We start from the raw sequence: 20,378 nt of genomic DNA on the forward strand, positions 1-20,378 counted from the left end.
TCCAACACTCACACCTGTGGGCAACTTCACATACTCATTTAGTCACTCATTCACTCACTCCCAGTCTTTCACATGTTGACCCAGTCTCACAGACAGTGAACACTGTGGTAGTGACTCTAGCTGTTGCCCCACCTTGCTGCCCACTCTTAAAGTTTGGGCTCTGAACACAAACTGTGAAACGTTACATTACATACATTATCTCACAGAGGAGTCCTCCTCAGACTCCAGCATTCTACCAGTTAGCTCTAGTGTTAGCTCATTCATTCTAAAGAGGCAGCCTGTGTTCCTCTTCCGGAACGAGGATCTGCTGCTGTCCCTCAGCTGTGTTTGAGTAACAGCATGATTGAATGATTAAACACGAGTTGGACGAAGAGATGGTGCCAAAAAAGTGTGCTGCTTTAAACCTGCAGTGTTCGATTTTCACTTTGTGGTGTGTTCTGTAAGAGGACGGCTGTAAGAATCGCGCTTAATGCTGCTCAGATACAGTTGAACGTGGATGAAAGGGCAGTAGGGGACGTAAAGGATGGAGCTGGAGCCCTCAGGCACTCAGATGGGCCCTTGTTGTTACGCACAACTGATCTTCTAATCCCATCAAACTATCACAGCTACTGTTGCAGGACCCATTTACTGCAGAGCCCTTGTGCTCTTACAGATACGAGGTCGACTCTCAGTACAGAAGCATTGCTCCATTTCCAGGAATTGGAGTATGTTTTCAGACACGGATTAAGCCTATAGCCTTGTCCTCAAACTCACTTCCAATGGAAAATCATCACTGGATATTGATATATGTCTAGGATTAGGATCTGGGTATGGAAAGTGGGTCCTTGGCAAATCAGATGAATGTAGTCGAGGCTAGGATTTACCACCTCCTTCCATCAAATGGTAAAGAGTGTCTAGTAACCCTTGTGAATTAGTTTTTTATTGTTTATTAATTAATTAATGCATTGATTTTTTTTTTATTTTAAAGTACAGCACATTATCATTAATGTATAAAAAGAGACTCTGTTGGAAGTTAATTCATTAAATGGTTAAATGTATTGACAAGTGGGAGGAAACCAAAGCATCTGGAGGAAACCCACACACACACAGGGAGAACACACCAGACAGTCACCTGCCCCATATTTTGGAAAGCAGTCTGGTTTCAGTGCACAGAATGAATGTAAACAGATGGGGAAACATGGATAAGTTTATCTCGTATACAGCTCCCCTCCCTGCGCTGGAGAGAGTCTCACAGCGCTCAGAAGCACAGACACCAACCACCTCTTTGTGAGGATGGAGAAGGATCCCACTGTGTTGCGTAATGAGGACTTAAAGACCTGTTAAAGTCTGTTAGCCACATTAGCATTTTCACTATATGATCTAATGGAAAACTATCAGCACAATAGGCTCCAATGCGTTTCACTGATTTTCTGATCATATCCGAGTGCGTTGTTCATACACAGATCATATGCAAGCTTCTGTAATCATCTTATTTCACTCACACTCACACTTTTGTTTTAATGTGTTTGAGACCACAGACACAAGCTGTTTATCCTTTTGTCTCATTCGTTTTCTCCTGTTTACAGGTAAATAATCTGACCCCGCTGTCCCTGCTCTCTGAGACAGGAACAGATTCTGCAATCCATCAAATCCTTACAGGAATGTTTCCAAATCAAAAGGACAAGTTAGATAAGCAGGTATCCAGAGTGTGTGTTGGCTATGTAGTGTACACTGTCCAGGGCAATGTACTGTAGAGTGTGCAGGTTTTTTTTCCTGGCACCAGAGGTGAAAGCAATCAGGCCTCACTGCTGTCACTTCCCTCCGCCCCCACAGCTCGTCCATGATGAAGAAATCTGTAGGGGTCGGGGGTCTCCAGTGCCCGTCTCAAGGGAGAGGGTCTTATTATCCTGTGGATTTATGAAGGCCGTTATTATTCCTGCCTGAGCGATTCTTCAGGCTCCTCCTCACCTGGAAATACTCACTCATAAATAAGCATGAAGAAACCACCAGGATCTGAGTTTTTTTTTTTTTTTTCACCAGGCCCTGTCCGTCTGCCGTCTTTATTGAAGTCGATCTGTCCGTCTGTCTGGATTGTCACATGTCTGCTATATGTCCGGATCCTGATCTCCAGCCACACCTTTAACTCCTGCATCCAGACACACTCTTGCACTTTGACCTCTGTGATGTTTGAGATATTTTTTAATCACAGACAGGGTGTGGCCTTTCAGTTGATAGATATTAAGAATGGATCAACCACCAGACAACAGTTCTTTCCTGAGTGTAGTTAATGTGAACCAGTTACAATATTGTTATGCTCTGAATCGTGGTAAGAGTCCTATTGTGAGCTTGTTACCGACACTTACTTCCCCACAGCAGGAAAGGTCCCACAGTGGGAAGCTTGTGTGTAAATCCACAGGCCAGCGCTGTGTGATACCCCCCAACCTGCCGTGATTAGTCAGGGTCACCACTTTCCAGAACTCCAGGGAGTGTGCGGAATTCCAGCAGTGTTTTTAGCTTAGCAGCCTTCCCCCTCGCTGGCACACCTGCCACCACTAAAACTGACAAACTCCATCCGGAAGTTTCCATCGCCCCGCGCCATTATTTATCACCAGCACTGATGCAGAACACCTGCTCGGATTAAAGATGTGGGGTTTTTTATGAGGGGCCTGGCGAGGCAGAGCAGAGCATCCTGTTTTGGTTATTTACCTCTACCTCCTCTTGCCTCTGTGCAGGCGAAGTTGCCGTATGATATAGTAATTTATGGACTGTGGATGTTTACGTTCGGAATTTACGGATGTTCTGTATGAAAGGCAAACTCCTTCTGAATGTAATCAATCAGACGAGATTAAGCTTGGTTTGGTACTGGAACTTCGAGGCTAAGAACTTACAAGCATTTAAAGTAAATACCTTCACCATTAGCATTGTGCAAACGGCATCAATTACTGCTGCCATTGTTGTAGTTAACAAAGCCGGTGGTTCCTGTTAGAGGTGCTGATATGCGACGTCACTGGCTTCATTTGGGGTGGAGCAGTCGTAGTGGAAAACCAACCAGGTACCAGTTCCCAAAAAGCGAGTTGAGCCGAACAGTTGTGTAGAGTATGCAGCATGCAGTGGGCCAATCGTAATGGATGGATGGACGTCTCTGATTGGTCGAAGGAATTGTCATCACCAAACATTTCATTTTGTCACCACATAAATTATGTTCATTCATTCATTCATTATCTGTAACTCTTATCCAGTTCAGGGTCGCGGTGGGTCCAGAGCCTACCTGGAATCATTGGGCGCATGGCAGAAATACACCCTGGAGGGGGCGCTAGTCCTTCACAGGACAACACAAACACACACACACATTCACACCTACGGACACTTTTGAGTCGCCAATCCACCTACCAACATGTGTTTTTGAACTGTGGGAGGGAACCGGAGCACCCGGAGGAAACCCACACGGACACAGGGAGAACACACCAACTCCTCACAGACAGTCACCCGGAGGAAACCCGACCCCTGGAGCTGTGTGACTGCGACACTACCTGCTGCGCCACCGTGCTGCCCTACATAAATTATGTGCTTAAAATAATTTAAAAAATAATTGTTGCCCACTTTCTGCCTGTCGTCAAACATCAAATCACAGCTACAGACTGCCAGCTCTCATTTGAAATGACTTGCTGTCTATTGCTTTGTAGCCTTAAAGAATACATGCTGGTAGGGGGGGGGGGGGGGGGGGGGGCTTGACTGAGAGCAGGTTCATGGATTTTGTCTAAGACTATGGCGCTTGTACAATGACTGTTTTCAGGGCATAATTAGGGTGTATATTTCAGTGGTGGCAGTTGAGCTGGTATTAGTGTAGCTACAGTGTGGCTCTATATTTAGTGGGTACTGAGAGGGGACAGAGAGAAGAGGGAGGCAGAGGGCATCTGTGGGATAATGAGATGTGCACTTTTGCTCACTTTGGGTGGCTCTGAGCTTTCACCTGTGCTGTGTGTGCACCATCTGCTTCTGAGGGGCTTGGAAAGCCCTCATCCTGAGAGCACTTTTAGGGGGCTGTGATTTATTGGGACCAGCCCAAGCCAGAACTGGAGAAAGCATCATTCCTGCTTTCAGCCTGCTGCAAATTTCCTACAGCAAGAGACTCCACTCATTTCAAACTCTCTCTCTCTCTCTCTCTCTCTCTCTCTCTCTCTCTCTCTCTTCTCTTGTGCCCTATCGTGTCCTCTCTTCACTCTCTCCTCCTTGCTTTGCTTGGCTAGTGGTGTAAAGGCATGTGGTCAGCAGAGAGAGAGCTGAGGGGTCAGTGTTGTGTCATTAGTGTTAATTACCTCTGCCCCCACCTCCATCTCTCTGCCAAGATGACTTGGCTGCTTCTCACAGTGTCATTAACTTTTACTTTCATTAAAGGGAAAACACCACCATTCTCATTCTCTCTCTCTCTCTCTCTCTCTCTCTCTTATATATAAACACTGTATTGCCAAAAGTATTCACTTAGCTGCCTTTGCACCCACATAAACTTGAGTGACATCCCATTGTTAATTCATAGGTTTTAATGCGTCTATCCACCCTTCGCAGCTCTACCAGCTTCAACTCTTCTGGGAAGGCTTTCCATGAGGTTTAAGAGTGTGTTTATGGGAATTTAGACCATTCTTTCAAAAGAGCATTTCTGAGGTCAGACACTGATGTTGGACGAGGCCTGGCTCGCAGTCTCCGCTCTAATTCATCCCAAGAGTGTTCTATCAGGTCCTTGCTTTGTGCACTGGTGCACAGTCATGTTGGAACAGTTGAAACTGTTCCCACAAAGTTGGAGGCATGAAATTATAACCCCCCCCCCCCCCTCCACCAAAGCAGTCAGACATGTACTGTTCTCCTCACAACTGCCAACCAAGACTCCATCGGATTGCCAGGTGGAGACATGTGAGTCCAGTGGTAGTGTGCTTTACACCAATAAATCTGACACTTTGCATTGCACTTGGTGAATGCACGGCTTGGATCATTTGAAGGCCTCGTGAAGTTTGGAAGTCTGTAGTGATTAACTCTGCAGAAGGTTGACAACCTCTTTGCACTATGCAACGTAGCATCCATTGACCCTGCTCTGGCTGAGTTGCTGTAGTTCCCAGTTGCTTCCACTTGTACTGTTTATTTTAAAGTATTGTGATACACCCCCTCTCACCACCTTTGTTTAGTTATTGGTGATGGTGGTGGTCAAAGCCTAACCCTTGTGCCATGGATACCAACTGAGTCACGGTGCTTTTCCGTGAGCAGGAGTCCACCTTATGAAATTGATTTTTCTATTTTGTGTGTGTGTTTTCACTGAAGTGAGTGTTTATGCAAAATGCTGGTATTCACCCAGCCTTGACTCACTGTCACCATGAAGCAGTGCAGCAAGCTACTGTGCTCAAGATGAGTTTCAGCACTAACGCAGACTCAGGTGAGCGCTCCCCAGAAGAGAGCCATTCAGCAGTGTCTGCTTCCCATCTGCAGGAAACAGCTAGGTCCGTATTAGAAAGCTTTTTCCAAACCACAGCACAAACATCTAATATATCAGATATGGCTTAAAGCATTTCTGGATGTTGTCCATACCCACAGTTTAAAGTTAATGCAATCTCATTTTGGATGGGATGGGCCCAGAGAGGACCAACCAGGAGCAACAGGTTGGCCTTACCCTTAAGCGAGGGAGTGTTTCGTACTCTGCTGAACAATGCGCAGAGAGTTGGGACATGGCCCAGGTTTGCTGAATAAGTAGAGCATCAGTTTGAGATGTCACCCTGAGCCTGATCACATGCCACCTCCGGCGAGGTCCCACAGGCTGCTAGGCACGCCCTCATTTAAAGGCATTGATTGAGATTTTAATCAAGAATCAAGGTTTTTTTTTTTTTTTGCTGTGAAAGAATAGTCTACAATAGAATAGAATAGAATAGAATAGAAGAGTAGAATAGGGCAAGGTTGCCCTTTTCCAAGCTGAAATTTCCTGCACCAAAGCTGTCTTCAGTTTTAGAGTCTCTTGGGGTCTGGAGGGTTAGGAGTGAGGTGGCGCAAGCACTACTTTGTCCCTCAAAGAACGGAATTAGGCTTAGAGACGACAGTTCAGGGGTTGAAAAATGATTAGGAAAACCTGTAACATGGAGCATGGCATCAGTTTACAGTGAAGGTAATGCTGTAGGTTGGAAAAGTCACTGTTGAGAGATGCTTCGATATTTTTTTCTGAGATTCCACCAGTCGTTTCTCAAAGGGTAATGTGGCTTGTGGTTTGAGATTTATAGGTCACTCTCCATTCAAAATGATGGGAGCCTGGTCTTGGATGAGTGGCAATAACAGCCTGGGAGCATTGCCAAACCGGCCACTGAGTGGACAGACTATCCTATAAGGACTTTGATCTAGCTGTCCTGATCCTGAGGTGGTTGATCACACACTGGGTGTGTGGGTGTGTGTGTAAACACAGTGCCCTCAGCTTGGGCTCCATTGCCCGTGTAACAACACATGCTCTCTGCCAACTACTTTCAATATTGCTGCTGCTGCTTCTCCTGTTGAACAAGCTATTTTAGTTCCTCTACATATTTATTGGACCTCTTGGAAGCATGTATGTTTAACTATCTCTGAAGAAGAGCAATATATATATATATATATATATATATATATATATATATATATATATAAGAGCCTGTCAGCCACAATATTAAATCCACAGACAGATGAAGGGAATAACCTACTATCACAGTAAAGTAGAACATGTAAAGGTGCCATTTGTTCACCCACTACCCCCCAAGAAGAAAAAAAGTCTTTGCCCACCTACATTTTACAAAATAAATGACCATGGTTGGTTCTGGATGTTCGCACTATAAGAACTAGAGTGGGACTTAAACAGAGCCTTGAGGCACACCACAGGATTTCAGGCTATAGACTTGGTTTCTAATCTAATGCAGATTACAGAGCAGAAACTCAAGACAATTAAGAAGAGCTAGTGGTGTATAAAGAGGTCTTTCCTGCCATTACGCAGGATTATTAGTTCACTCCATCTAAAAACATACAGATTGTGAAACAATGGCGACTGCATCACGCCATACTCTTCTCACACATGGGTTGATGAGCCTTCTTCTAGGCTTTCTTTGAGGCTCATCTCATCACCACATGTGTTGTTGTTGTTGTTGTGGAAGGAAGTCTTAAAACATGTGGTTTTAAGACTTCAAAAACAGACTTACAGCTTGTTTCAGAAGGTCCTGGGATTAGTTTCTAACATTTACAGTGTGTGTGCACAATTGTACTGCTGCTCTGCTGTGTAATGGCACTAAAAGCACATTTAAGTTTATTTTTATGTATCTCCATTGAATTCTTTTCATGGGCACTCCTTTAAATGCCTATCCCTGAGGAGTAGGACGTTTTGTTTTTTTATATTCACATCCCCTAGACTGTACATTTCGGCTTTATTCATAACTCTGAGACAGGACACATCCATTTTTGCCTGAAACTACCACAAAATTGGTACACGCCAAGCCTTCAGTTTCTTCATATAAAGAAACCAAGGCTTATTCACATGCATTAGTAAATACAATAAATCAGTGACAGGGAGTTCAAAGGCTGTTTGCAAAGGCAGGTAGAGGGAGCTTTGTGGTAGCTCTCTCTCTTTCTGTTTTTTTTTTTCTCTTCTGAATAATAAATAATGCACCAATGCTCCACTTCCCCAGTTTCAACACAGCACTGGGAGGCTGCACCGGGACTGGGATGCATAAATGAACAAACAAATGAAGACGAATGATCTGTGTTTGTGGGTTTACAGTGTGTGTGTCCTTCTCTGTCTTGGTATCCATTCTCACTCCAATCGTCAGTATTTTTTCTACGTGTGTGTGTGTGTTTCTGTTTGTGTGTGTCCATGCTAGAAAGAAATCCCACCTTCTCCACAGCTGTTGCACGTCGGTGCTGTCAGGATGTGTGACTTGTCAGAACCCGAGCAGTCAGCTGTCTCCGATCGGCCTTTGTTTTTGCATCATTTTTTGCTGCGGCTGGATTTGCATGTGGCGCTGTGTTTTGACTGCGGCTGCTGACGGCTTGTCTCCGGGCTGTCACCCTGGAGACAGGTCGCCCGCCGAGAATAACATGTTTCGCTGTGACCTCCATCCCCGAGCCCCTCAACCATACGCTCAGGAGTTCAGACACTGTCTGTTCCACCGTCCCACCAACCGTCACTTCATCTAATGCCAGCATACCTCCCCCTCATTCACTTCCAGCTCCAGAAGGTGGCGTTATTGAGTGTTGGGATTAACCCTTGAAGCTGGACCAGACGCAGACAGTTGAAGGAGATTTAATGGGATTCTTCTAAATTTCCTCAGGAGAAATAGCATTAGAATACAAAGAGACATGAGATCTTCATTCACTGGCCCAGAAAAAAATAAAAAAATAATAGGCTCCGTCCTATCTCATGGTAGAACTCCAGTTTGATTATTTCTTAGTTATTGTGGAAGGTTTCTTTAGGTGGGGTCTTGCTGTGGTTCAAGGGCCAGGATGCTGACACATGGATTGATGAGGAGTTTTGTCGTCTTAAGCCAGACTGGAATTGTAATCTCCCCATTGATGAAACTCATCCACCTGCATTAAACTTATTGCAGGAAGCAGGGACTGGAATTAACCCCAGAGGAGTTCCAACCCTGGACCCCATTTATACTTAATTCTATCTCAATAAGGCTTTTAAATGTGTGAAAAATAATAATCTCAGTCGTACCAAATAAACCAGTGGTGAGCATTAATGAAATGCCATATTTTAGAATGTGATGCTGAAATACAGTAATTTGATTCACGCTGTTGCTGTTTACAGCCTTTTTTTTTCTCAGCATGCCAAAAATCAGGGTTTCACGTTATGTGCAAAATGTTTTGGAATTGATTTTTACCACCAAGAGAGAGAAAGTCACAAACATCAGGCGGTGGATTTAGAAGATTTCCTCGATTTCCAACTGTTAGTCTTCCACCCGGTTAAGCCTCTCGCACACTGCATGTGTGGATAACCTTTAGTCACACACAGATTATGAACAAAATCAATACAGACAGACAGACACACACACACACACACACACACACACACAAACGCACTCGAGAGCTCGCCTCGGCTGAATAATGCGGCTGCATTTCGCCTTGAGGAAAATGGTTTTCATGCATGTTCGATGCTTGTTAGATTTATCGGACAAACATTGTCTCAGATGAGAACGGATTGGATGCTCCTTTGCATTATATCAGGCCTCCAGCACCTTATGGACAGCTAGTAACCAAGTCTCCAATCTGAGGCCCTGTGGTGTGCCTCAAGGCTCTGTTCTAGGCCCAATCTAGTTCACATATTGAGAATGTCCAGGGACCACTTGATAATTTATTTTGCCAAATGTAGGTTGGCAATGACTTATGAGGACACCTTGTTAAGGCAGAACTCAAATAGGTATCGGAGACAAGGACTTGTCAACATCTTATGATGGACAAGACTGTCATCAGTCAATGGGTATAATGTAAGCCAGTGGTTCCCAAACTTTTTCTGCCGTGCCCCCATTTTGTAGAATATTTCCCCGGCCCTTTCCCACAATCCCACAATAGTGGAAAGCCACAATAATGAAGTGTTACTGAGACAGCCAAGACCAACTGTGTTCAAGTGGAAAACAGCTGGTAAATCTTGGGAAAAAACTCTTACCATATTTTGTACACAAACAAGTGAGCACATCTGTTTTCTTGTCCTTAGACAGAATTATTGAAATATTTTGGGGTGGGTTAGATACAGGGCTAACCCTTGTTTTTGTGGGAGATTTTGCCACAATGCAGTGACAGCCCTTCAGCAAGCTAACCCCATATGAATATTTTTGTTGCAAGATCATATCAAGCCCATCAAAACAAAGACCAGCCCTGATTTTAAAAGCATAACTGTGTTATTTTAGATTACCTCTATAGGCTGCCACTATTTGAAGAACCTCAAGTCTCCATTGTAGGCCCACATTTGTTTACAAAGTGTAGACATTTATTATTAGATGTACAAATATGTCTTAAAGTGTTTTTTATGTATTAAAAAAGTTATATTCACAAATGCTAACATCAAAATAACATTTAACTTTAAATAAACCACTATACCTTTGGATACGAAATTATACACAGAATAAAATCAATGTAGATGTTTTTGCAGCAAATGGTTCTTCCCGGAATACAGTGTGGTAAAATTAAGTTTCTTTATTTAGTTATTTTTTTTTTGGATAAAATGACAATTGCCTTTAATACTACACATCAGTTAACGACAAAAGAGCAAGAGAATGTTCAAGTTAAACCTAGTCTAGAGTCAAGACAATGAAAAGTGGATTACATCCCCCTAATTATGTGGAGTACCTCAAGTCCCTGTCCTAGGCCCTCTCCTGTTACCCAGAACATAGAACACAAATCCCTGTTCTGGCTCTTACCTCCTGACTAAGCTCATATCTGTGTGTTATTGGAGTCTGGAGTCTGCCGCTCTGCAGAATGCCTCAGGTCTCCGTTCTGGGTCGGTCCCTTTTAATAGGCCCATAGCCGGGTGTTATTAGTATTGACTGGCGTTTTAGAGAGTGGGCAGGCTGGCCATTACCGTCTTATTGGAGTCGAGCAGGATCTTCTAATCTGCTGGGGTGTGTGCATGGACTTGGAGTTTAATCGCCGTGGAAACGGGGAGCAGGGTTATTAAAAAGCAAGCTCAGCTCAGTTCTGATGGCCGCCGCTCAGGCTGGCTAATGATAATGGGCTCGGGGGCAGTGTCCCTGAGCACGGAGAGGGTGATTCAGGCTGATAAAGAGCTGGATGGGTTTTAGAGTGGGAGCAGCGTTAAAGGAAAAGGAGCTGCGGAGCAGAAATGGATTAGATTTGGAAATATATGAAGGTGCAAGACCACGATGGTCACTTTCTCACTGCTTGGGTATGTTTCAGGGGCATGGTTTTGGGTGGTGACACTTCCTTTGAATCTTTTATTCATGAAGCTGCTTCAATAGGAGATACACATTCATTCATCCATTCATTCCTTCATCTTCTCCTTCATCCTGTTATGGGTTTCAGTGAATCCATTGGGAGCAAGAAAGGGACATAACCTGTACAGGGCACCAGGGGGAGGAATATACGATATTATAATAACATTAACATTATAACATGTTAATAAAATCATTGTAGGACAAACAGAGCCAAATAATTATATTCTATTATTACATGGCATCATTATGAAGTGTTATAAATGCATAGTCACACCTTAATACTGCCTTTTTAAAGGCTTATAAATACAGGACTGGGATATTGCAGTGTTATTCTTAGCATCACATCCTGTTTCCTGCAGGTTGTGCCTGTTGTGCCAGTTGCATCAGCAGAATCTCCTAAACAAGACCACTTCTTGTCGTTTTCCCCTTCCACTCAGTGCTACAGTTGCTATTTAGGGTGCTACATCCTCTCACTTCCTCTTTCTTCTCCTTCTTCCTCCTCCTCATCCTCCTCCTCCACCTCTTACTCACCGTCTCCTGCTTCTGTCGCTTTTCCCCCCGAACCCCTCTCTCCTCTCGTTTCTCTCAAATTATATAAGACGTCGGATAGAGGTGAACACGTCTACTAATATGTAAAGTTAAACTTAGCGCGTCTCCTCTGTTTCTTCATTTCATGACCAGAGGGTTCCACTGACCAAAGTTCACTTCTGTCCAGCACACTGCAGTTTGCATGTCCATACTGCCCCCATGTGGCCAGTACTGCAAGTGCCATTGTTAATGCTGAAATAAGTGGGATTGCATTCAGCTGCTGTTAGCAGGGGGAGATATTGTTATTGTCCATTGCCTGGTATCTCAGGCCACAGCGGCACTGGCTATGGCTATTGGCAATATTTGGACACATTCTGGACCCTGAAAACACAGCTCAATTGTGTTTAGCTCAAGCGCCCACTTGCCTGTGTGTGTGTGTGTTATTTTTTGTTCTTAATTGAATAATTTTGCTTTACATTAGTAGACAATCAATACACAAGCATCTCTCATCATTTAGGACGCTAAAGAAGTTTCAGATAAAGTGAGGAAGTCATACAGATCCACCATATAACATCAAAACTTAGCTTTCCCGGATATTTTCTTCAAAGTTTCACAGTGGGTGCCTAATTTATAAAATTTTTTTGGTAACAATTTAAATGTAAGCATACGTCTAAATTCTTAATAATATTCAGACATTATTTAGTGGATTCCTTGACTGAAGCCATTTTGGATCTTCACTTTAGGGATAAATGCCACCCAGCTCCAGGGGTCCTGACTTCAGTTCTCACCTCGGGTCACTGTCTGTGAGGAGTTTTCCGTGTTCTCCCTGTGTCCCTGGGGGTTTCCTCCTGGTGTTTCTGTTGACTGGGGGTTGTATAGGCTCAGGACCCACTGTGACCCTGAGCAGAATGAAATGTTACAGACTATGAATGAAGAAAAGTAAATCTGTTACTATGATATTCTCATGTTATTACCTACGCATGATCAGAATAATGATTAAGTACCACCACATTATTATTTTTATTTTATTAATTGATTAATTAATTTATTTGCATTAGTGGATACTAATTTTGCGTGAGGACTTCATGAGGTTCATTATTGCAGTGTGTTCTTGGAAGGTAGTACTGCTGGCATGTGCTTGTGTGTGTGTGTGTGAGAGAGAGAGAGAGAGAGAGAGAGAGAGAGAGGGGGGGGGGGGGGGGTTAGCTCTCCGTCTCAGCTCAGCATGTGGGTGTTGATTGTTGAATGGCAGCACATGTGCCGTGGTGTCCTCTCTGCAGGAGTTTTAACCAATGCCAGGACAGTGTCTGAGAGCTTATGAGCCGGGGGTCAGTTGTGTTTTCTCAAGGCCCAGGTCACAGCTTAATTCAGTCATTTCTAACCTAATCCCCATGAGCCAATGAACTGGCTTGTTCCAAAATCTAGACTTTGGCATTGGTTCTCTAAATGATATTTTATAATTATGTTATTAATATCACAGATCGGAATCAGTATCAAACATCAAGGTAACAGCAGTGATATCAATACGATATCAATGCATGTCATGTCCTCAGTCGTGAAGCGGTGCTTCTGGTTTGGGGTTTTTAACCTGGGAATCATTTTCCTCCTGTGGAATTCCTTCTGATTCTTAGTCATTTTCACTGCAGTGTAAACAAACTTTGGTTTAATTTTCTCGTGTTTGTTTAGTTTAATGGAAATATCGTCACACACACACCATAGCAACTCCCATAGCAACCAGTTGTTTGATGCGGCATTAGAGTGCATTGACAGTACTGTGTTTCTGCTGCATTTACAAAAGGATGGCTCTGATGGTGTTGGGGAGAGATGCGTAAACTGTGCCTTTTAGTTCATTCAGTCTGAGCACTGCTTTAGGTTTTCTTTCAGGTTTTAACACACACACACACACACACACACACACACACACAAATGGCTACTATTTTGAGAGATGAATAAAAACCCACGTGTATATGAATACAATTAATGCATCCAACACATTGTCTTATTGCGCTTATTAATCCTCTGTTGTTAAAGAACCCCCCCTCTCCCTCCCACCACACGGCCCTGAAGCTTCATTATCTTCTTCCATAATTTCCATAACCACTGCCGCAGCACTGTACATCTTTGTACATGTCACATGTTTCTGAGATGTGGACTGAATTAAGAATGAAGGGTTTCTAACATGGTTTTCCTCAGTGTCCATTAGTCAGTTACACACAGAAGCAGATGGCGTTTATCTTTTGCATCTCAACCGCTCAGAAATCTAGATGTGAGTCACATGATCTCTACACATTTAGGAAATTAACCTTATATCCATGCCATATTAATACAACAAAAAAGCACTGATTAAGACCCCAGAGGGTTAAATAAATGATGATCAGTGCAACTGAAAGAATGGTCTTTTAAAATTATTTTCTTGGTCAGGCTTTGTCTGGGGTTTAAGGGGTTAATCATGATTATTGTACCAAATTCTCAAATACATCTTTCCTTAATAGTGCCTCTTTAGCCTTTTGACCTCTGTCAGTCTGTTTGGGAGCCCACACTTCACAATTTGCATATTAGTTTCATAGTCATAACACATTAATGGCTAATGCAGTGTGTGTTTGAGGAGGGGTTTAATTTTATAGCCGTGGTATGTCTGTCTGTGCGTCCCTGTTTGTTTTAGAATAATATTCCCTACCCTGAAGGCAGGAATTTTTCCCCCCTGGTTTGTGTGTGTGTTTGTGTGTGTGTGAGTATGAGAGAGAGAGAGTGAGAGAGAGAGTGTGTTAGCGAGGTCAAAGCGCTCTGCAGCCTCTCGGCGCTACAGGTATCTCTGATTACACACACACTCAGGAATGTTCCGGCACCTTTTCATCTCCTGTGATGATGTTTCAAGATGGTGATGGCTGGGAGTGAAGTGGGCTGAGGCCGGAGCAGCGACGGAGAGAATGAAGCTGGCGGGGTGTCAGGGGCTCGCTGGAGAGCTGGGCTTACAGACAGGGGTGGGATTTATAGGCTCACAGTAGACCACTATTTGTCCCATCTATTTTGGGAATCCGTGTTCAATGGCTTTTTAACAAAAGATTATTTAGTGATTGTTTATATCTGTTTATGGACTGTTAAGTGTTTTCTAATTAAACCTGATTTTCAGCATGTTGTGGAGACCTTTTGGAATTTAGCTGCCAGTCCTCAGGCTGCTTTCACATGTAGCTCTGAAAAAACAAAAACAATCTAGGCTTGTAGTTTTGTTTGTTTTCAACAGTTGCATTAAGAGATTCTCCAAACCAAAACCCTCTTGTTGACTGTAATTTCTACATCATTTTCACATTCATGGTAAAATTAAGATTTCATGGCAAATTGCCTCTATTTGAAATGTTAAAGTGCATTCACATTTTCTTTAAGAATTCAAATTGTATTTAATTATAGTGTAATTGGATTGTTTTGAGAACCTGAGAAAAGAGTCAACCTCAGTCTTAGTGAACTGCAAAGTTTTAAAATGCACAAAGCCCTTTCTGATTTGGATCATTTAGGATCTTAATCACACTGAAGTGTGGGCTAATTACTCATTTTATTTTCATTGAATGAGAATCATAATCAAGTGGAAATGTAATGAAATTTAATATTTTAAAATTAATGACTTTTTATGATTCATTGAATCATTTATTTTTTAAAGAAATGACTGGAACTGTGTTCTCATTTGAGAGTATGATCCACTGAGTCATTTGTAAAAGAATCATATTAAATAGAGGTAATATTAAATAAATTATGATGACTGAATAAGTGTCTAACTAAGGCGTGAGATTTACACACGCATTCATGTTCTGTAAGTGCTTTATCCTGATCTGGTCACGATGGGTTTAGACAGGAACATGGTGCCAGTCTATTGCAGCAGACACTATCAGAAAATATTTTTGAATTATTGGAGGAAGCCCGGAGCACCCAGAATAAACCCACACAGAAAAGGAAAGAACACCCTAAACTCTTCAGAGACGGTGAACTGGGCAAGCACTCTGCGATCCTGGTCATCACAATGGTTTGACAGTTTTGGGAATACTTGTGTGGGAATTGTGTGGGAGAGACAAAGTAGAGAAGAGCACTGATGATATTGAACACTTGACACCATTGTGTTTGACCAGAGGGTGTGTTTTGCTGAGCAGTTAGAGCCCAGAGTGTAAGACTTCTGGAGCCTCACTCCCTACTGGTTTCTCCCTCATGTTCTGTTTAGATTTGTAAAGATTAGCTTTACAGCATTTGCCCTCTTACTTTGACTTTCTGAGTGTAGCCTGTTCTTTAAAGCCTGGTGGTGTTAGTCCTGATTTAGAAATACTGTCTGTGTCATGAATTTGACTAAGTTTTTTTTTTACCTCCGGATACTCTTTGCTCAGAAAGTTTACATCCTCTCTCTTCTGTCTTTCCCTGCAGGAAGTTCTATTACATCACCCTGCTGCGGGACCCTGTGTCACGGTACCTGAGCGAGTGGCGCCATGTGCAGAGGGGCGCTACGTGGAAGACGTCATTGCACATGTGTGACGGACGCACACCGACCCCTCAGGAGCTGCCGTCCTGCTACGAGGGCTCGGATTGGTCAGGCTGTACTCTGCAGCAGTTCATGGAATGCCCATACAACCTGGCCAACAACCGGCAGGTGCGGATGCTGGCTGACCTGAGCCTGGTGGGCTGCTACAACATGTCCACGCTGCCTGACAAGAAGCGCTCTCAGATCTTGCTGGAGTCGGCCAAGAAGAACCTGCGTGACATGGCCTTCTTCGGCCTGACGGAGTTCCAGCGCAAGACGCAGTACTTGTTTGAGCGCACCTTCCGGCTGCGCTTCATCCGGCCCTTCGTCCAGTACAACAGCACGCGGGCAGCTGGCGTCGATCTGGAAGAGGAAACTGTTCGGCGAATTGAGGAGCTGAACGAGCTGGACATGCGCCTCTACGACTACGCTAAGGACCTCTTCCAGCAACGCTACATGTACAAGCACATGCTGGAGCGGCGCGAACAGAGGATGCTGCTGCTCCGTGGACGGGCCACCTCACACGGGATGTCCCGGGATGATGGGAGTGAGGGGACCGCCCGTTTGCCCACCGAGGACTACATGAACCAGATCGTTAGTGGATGGTAGCCCAGTCGAGATCTCTTTCAAGAGAAAGAGACAAGCAGTGGCAGAAAGACAGAGGATACTGGTGGGCAGTGCTAGCTCACACAGAGACAGAGAGAGAGATAGGATCGTTCTGGATTCTCCCTCTCCCTTTCCACAAGGAATAGCAGCTTATTCCGAAGTTGGAACCAGACTTGCGAGGGAATGTCGTCAATGGGAAGACTACGAGTATAGGGTGCCCACTCGTGAATCTTTTTTCAGCAAGAGGTTATTGTCATTTGACAAGACTTGACGTGTTGGGTACACACTTGCAAGTCTGTCCTTCTGAGAGAGGGAGAGAGAAAGAGAATAGAAGATGGTGGCTGGGGCCATCTTAGATTCATCCCACCAAGAGGTTGTGGGCAAGTAATTACTCTCATTCTCTCCTTCTCCATGGAAAATCAACTTGCGCCTGAATGGAGAATTTGAGAAGACTATGGTTGTAAGATGCACACTTGCAAGGTTTTTTCTTTTCTTTTTAAGGGGACAGAGAAAGAAAGTCGGTAGAGGAAGCCATTTCACCGTCACCTCACCATATGGAGGTTTTCTTTTCTTTTTTTTCCAGGAAGGAATACAAGTTTGTTTCTGAGGCGGAAGAGACTTGCCAGAGGATATGGTCAGGTTGGAGTCTGGATGTATGGGGCACACTTGCAAGTCATTTTTTTTCTTCAAACAAAGGCAGTAGGCAGACAGTCCTGTCTTCACATTACAGAGAGACAGGGGACATTCTGGACTCTTATTCTCTTTCCCCAAGGAGTACCAGCTTGTTTCAAAGTTGACACCGGACTTGCCTGAGAATGCGTTCTATGACTTGAAAGTCGAATCCATACTTGAGCCCCCCGCCCCACCTTAATTCACTCTTAGAAGCAAGTAAAGGCAAAGCCACCTTGCAGAGATTAGGGACAAATTCTTAAGATCATGGAAAAGCCAAGTTTTGTGTGAGAAAGATCAGTGAATGTTTCAGGAAAGTCCTACAAATATCAGAGATATTGTCAACTTTTTATATCCCATGATTCATGGTTCTTCAATTGCCCTTTGTTTGAGTGGAATTTTCCACATCTAATTGCAAATAGACCCCCGACAGAATATGTTTCATGAATATGTTTTGACATAGAAAAGCTGAGACTGTGTCAGTTTTATCTTTGTTGTGTTTCTGCGACTATGCGTGCTGGGTGCGGGAACAGCTTGGCTCCATTGAGTCCAACGTTTTCCTTACATTCATGGAGAGAGAGAGAGATGCTCTGTTGATGAAGGGAAGGATGCGAGTGTCATGGTCAGTTTAGCTATGGCGTACCTGGACAAATGGGATGCAGATTTAATTTTTTTTATTATTTGGTTTAGTTTTTTAAGCATTGTTTTCACCCTGAGCGACTGGGTCCCTGTGTTTGTATGTGCAAACTGCACCAGTCAGAACTTTGGACACACCTCCTCATAGAAGCATTATCCTTACAGCTGTAATTGTCAGATTTTAAGAATAATAATAACGGCATCAAAATGATGAAATAATAATAATAATAATAATTCAATAAGTCAAGACTAATCAGCATTGTACACTCATGACATTCTCTCAGAGCCAGATTTACATAGGCATTCATTTAAATATTTCTGTTTCTTACCAATGTGAATCATTTGCGCAGAAACCTGAGTTGATGTCAGTGTATATTCAGTCAATTACCAAGGTAACTGAGGCCGAGGTGCACTGGTTCTGTGATGTGTCTGTGTGTGTGTGTTTAAGAGAAACTTTGTCTAGAATTAAGAAAAGTTTCCTACAGGCTGAATTATACTTCTGCATCTGCATATGTGCAGGTGTTGTGCGCAGGCGTTCATATAGGAATCTGCCAACTTGCTTGCACTTAATGTAACCCTGTGTACTAAGGGGCAGTGTCCAAACCAGAATGTATAGGTAACACTTCATCGTTTCAGTCCTGAAAATGTACATTTGGGTTTTGTTCTGATTTGGTTCTTTGTGTCTGAGTTTTGTCCTCCAACAATCAGCATTCGGTTGCTGCACAGCCCTCAGATCAGATTCAAAACACACATGTGATTTTGAAGGGTAGACATTCTAATAATACCCCCTTAAAAAAGTAGATTTAATGCAGTAGATTTCTGTTCTTCATTCTTTGAAACAAATGTATTATAACCTTTGATCAAAACATTCGTTGTACCTTCTCATGGAATAAAGAAGATGCTAAATCAATGTCGGAATTCAACTGGCACTGAACGTTATTCACTTTAAAACACAGACACTGAAAACATTAAAATCTGATGAAAATTTAAAACCAACCTTTGACAATGGATTTAATGAATGTCCCAGTGTTACGCTAACCCACATCAGTTAAGATAAACGGACATTTGTGCAATTCCTACTTAGATTATAATCAACTGATGGTTCTTAAACATAGTCTACTCCATTTTCCACAAATGAGCACCATTCTGGGGTCTGTGCCTCAAACACCCCGGTTCCGAACAGTCATTTTTATCCCGGGTTCAGACTTGGGCAGACTACAAAACCAGACCGGGATGTTTTGTTTCACAGAGTGTGGGCTGGTAGCCTCCAGATCCCCAAATGACTGAATATGCACTGAACATTTTTTTTTCCTTCTTCATAATATGCTGCCTTTAAACACAAGGAGGTTCATATTCTTCTCCAAAACTACGGCATCATGCCTAAGACCTCTCAATCTCATCTGTTGTGATATATTCTTGAATCTCAGCAGAATAAATCAGACCAAGGATAACTTGATCTCCTTTATCCTCAGTTTTCCTCCTGGAAATATGTGAATCCATAACCCCACCCACTCCCCCACTGGCTGGGTCACTTTTAACAAAGCTTGCTGATTACTTTGTTTGTTTGTGAGAGCGTGGATGGAGGACGTGTGAATTGAGAGTGTGCCGGACGTGTCGGGACATGATTCAACTTGTCTTCGGCTTTGTCGCCAGCGTGTGTGACTTCTGTTTCATCAGCCGCAAAAATCAAACTCAATAACGCTACAGCAATTCACAGAGGCAATTTCTCCGGAGCAGAATGGTGAGGTGGCTCTCCATATCTGTCCCCATCAATCCGCAATGAAATCGTACTTACCCTGAGATAATACGTGTGTGTGTGTATACGGATGTACAGTTGTGTGTTGGCACGAATGAACATTGACGCATTTGAGGCATTTTACACACACTCGAGTCCCTTCTTTGTTTTCTATCCTTATTGTACATTGTTGTATCGTATGAGTATTTCTGTTATTCATGCCAATTTGATCTTAAAGCTACCAATAAAGAGAGATTTCCTTTTTTTTTTTAAGAAACGGCCTCAAGTCACTTCTTCCCAAAGCTTTTGATGTCTGTGAAGGATGAAAAACAGTGTTAAGAATCACTTTGATGTTTTTAATCATCCTCTTTGTTTTTCCTTTCCGTTTTCTCTTCAGTGAACATCAAACTCATATTTTGCAGATGTTCAGTCATAGGGGATAATTCTTTCTTGTGCGTCTGATCACGCTCACTGCGCGTAAATTATTAAACTGTTTCAATTAAATTAGTCTGATTCATTACAGTTTTTTTTGTTTTTTATTTAAATACAGGAAACGTGTCAAACATGAGACAGGTGAATTCATCAGTTGCATCCCCTTAGAGAAGCGGGCTCACCTACCTGCCCTAGGACCACTCATAGGGCACTTCACATATGTATAATTTATACAGCAGGTTGCTTATAACCAAGTAATTTCATAATTTGGCAACAGACATTCCATGAGTGCTGATATAGAGTAAAACAGCACTGGGACTTTTAATTCTATGGCTTCGTCCCAGTTGTGTACGACATGCTAATG

At 43.1% G+C, this 20,378-nt stretch overlaps 1 protein-coding gene across 1 annotated transcript in view; it reads left to right on the forward strand.

Moving 5' to 3' along the window:
• The window catches only part of hs6st1b (heparan sulfate 6-O-sulfotransferase 1b), an 86,850-nt gene extending 66,890 nt beyond the window's left edge, over positions 1-19,960 (forward strand). Inside the window, exon 2 of the mRNA XM_066646834.1 lies at positions 15,843-19,960. Within this exon, the coding sequence (XP_066502931.1) occupies positions 15,843-16,545 (703 nt within the window). The 3' untranslated portion in view covers positions 16,546-19,960. The remainder of the gene's footprint in view (positions 1-15,842) is intronic.
• The last annotated feature ends 418 nt before the right edge of the window (positions 19,961-20,378 follow it).

This window comes from Hoplias malabaricus, chromosome 1 (genome assembly GCF_029633855.1).
Source record: "Hoplias malabaricus isolate fHopMal1 chromosome 1, fHopMal1.hap1, whole genome shotgun sequence".
In the NCBI taxonomy this organism is placed as follows: Eukaryota; Metazoa; Chordata; class Actinopteri; order Characiformes; family Erythrinidae; genus Hoplias; species Hoplias malabaricus.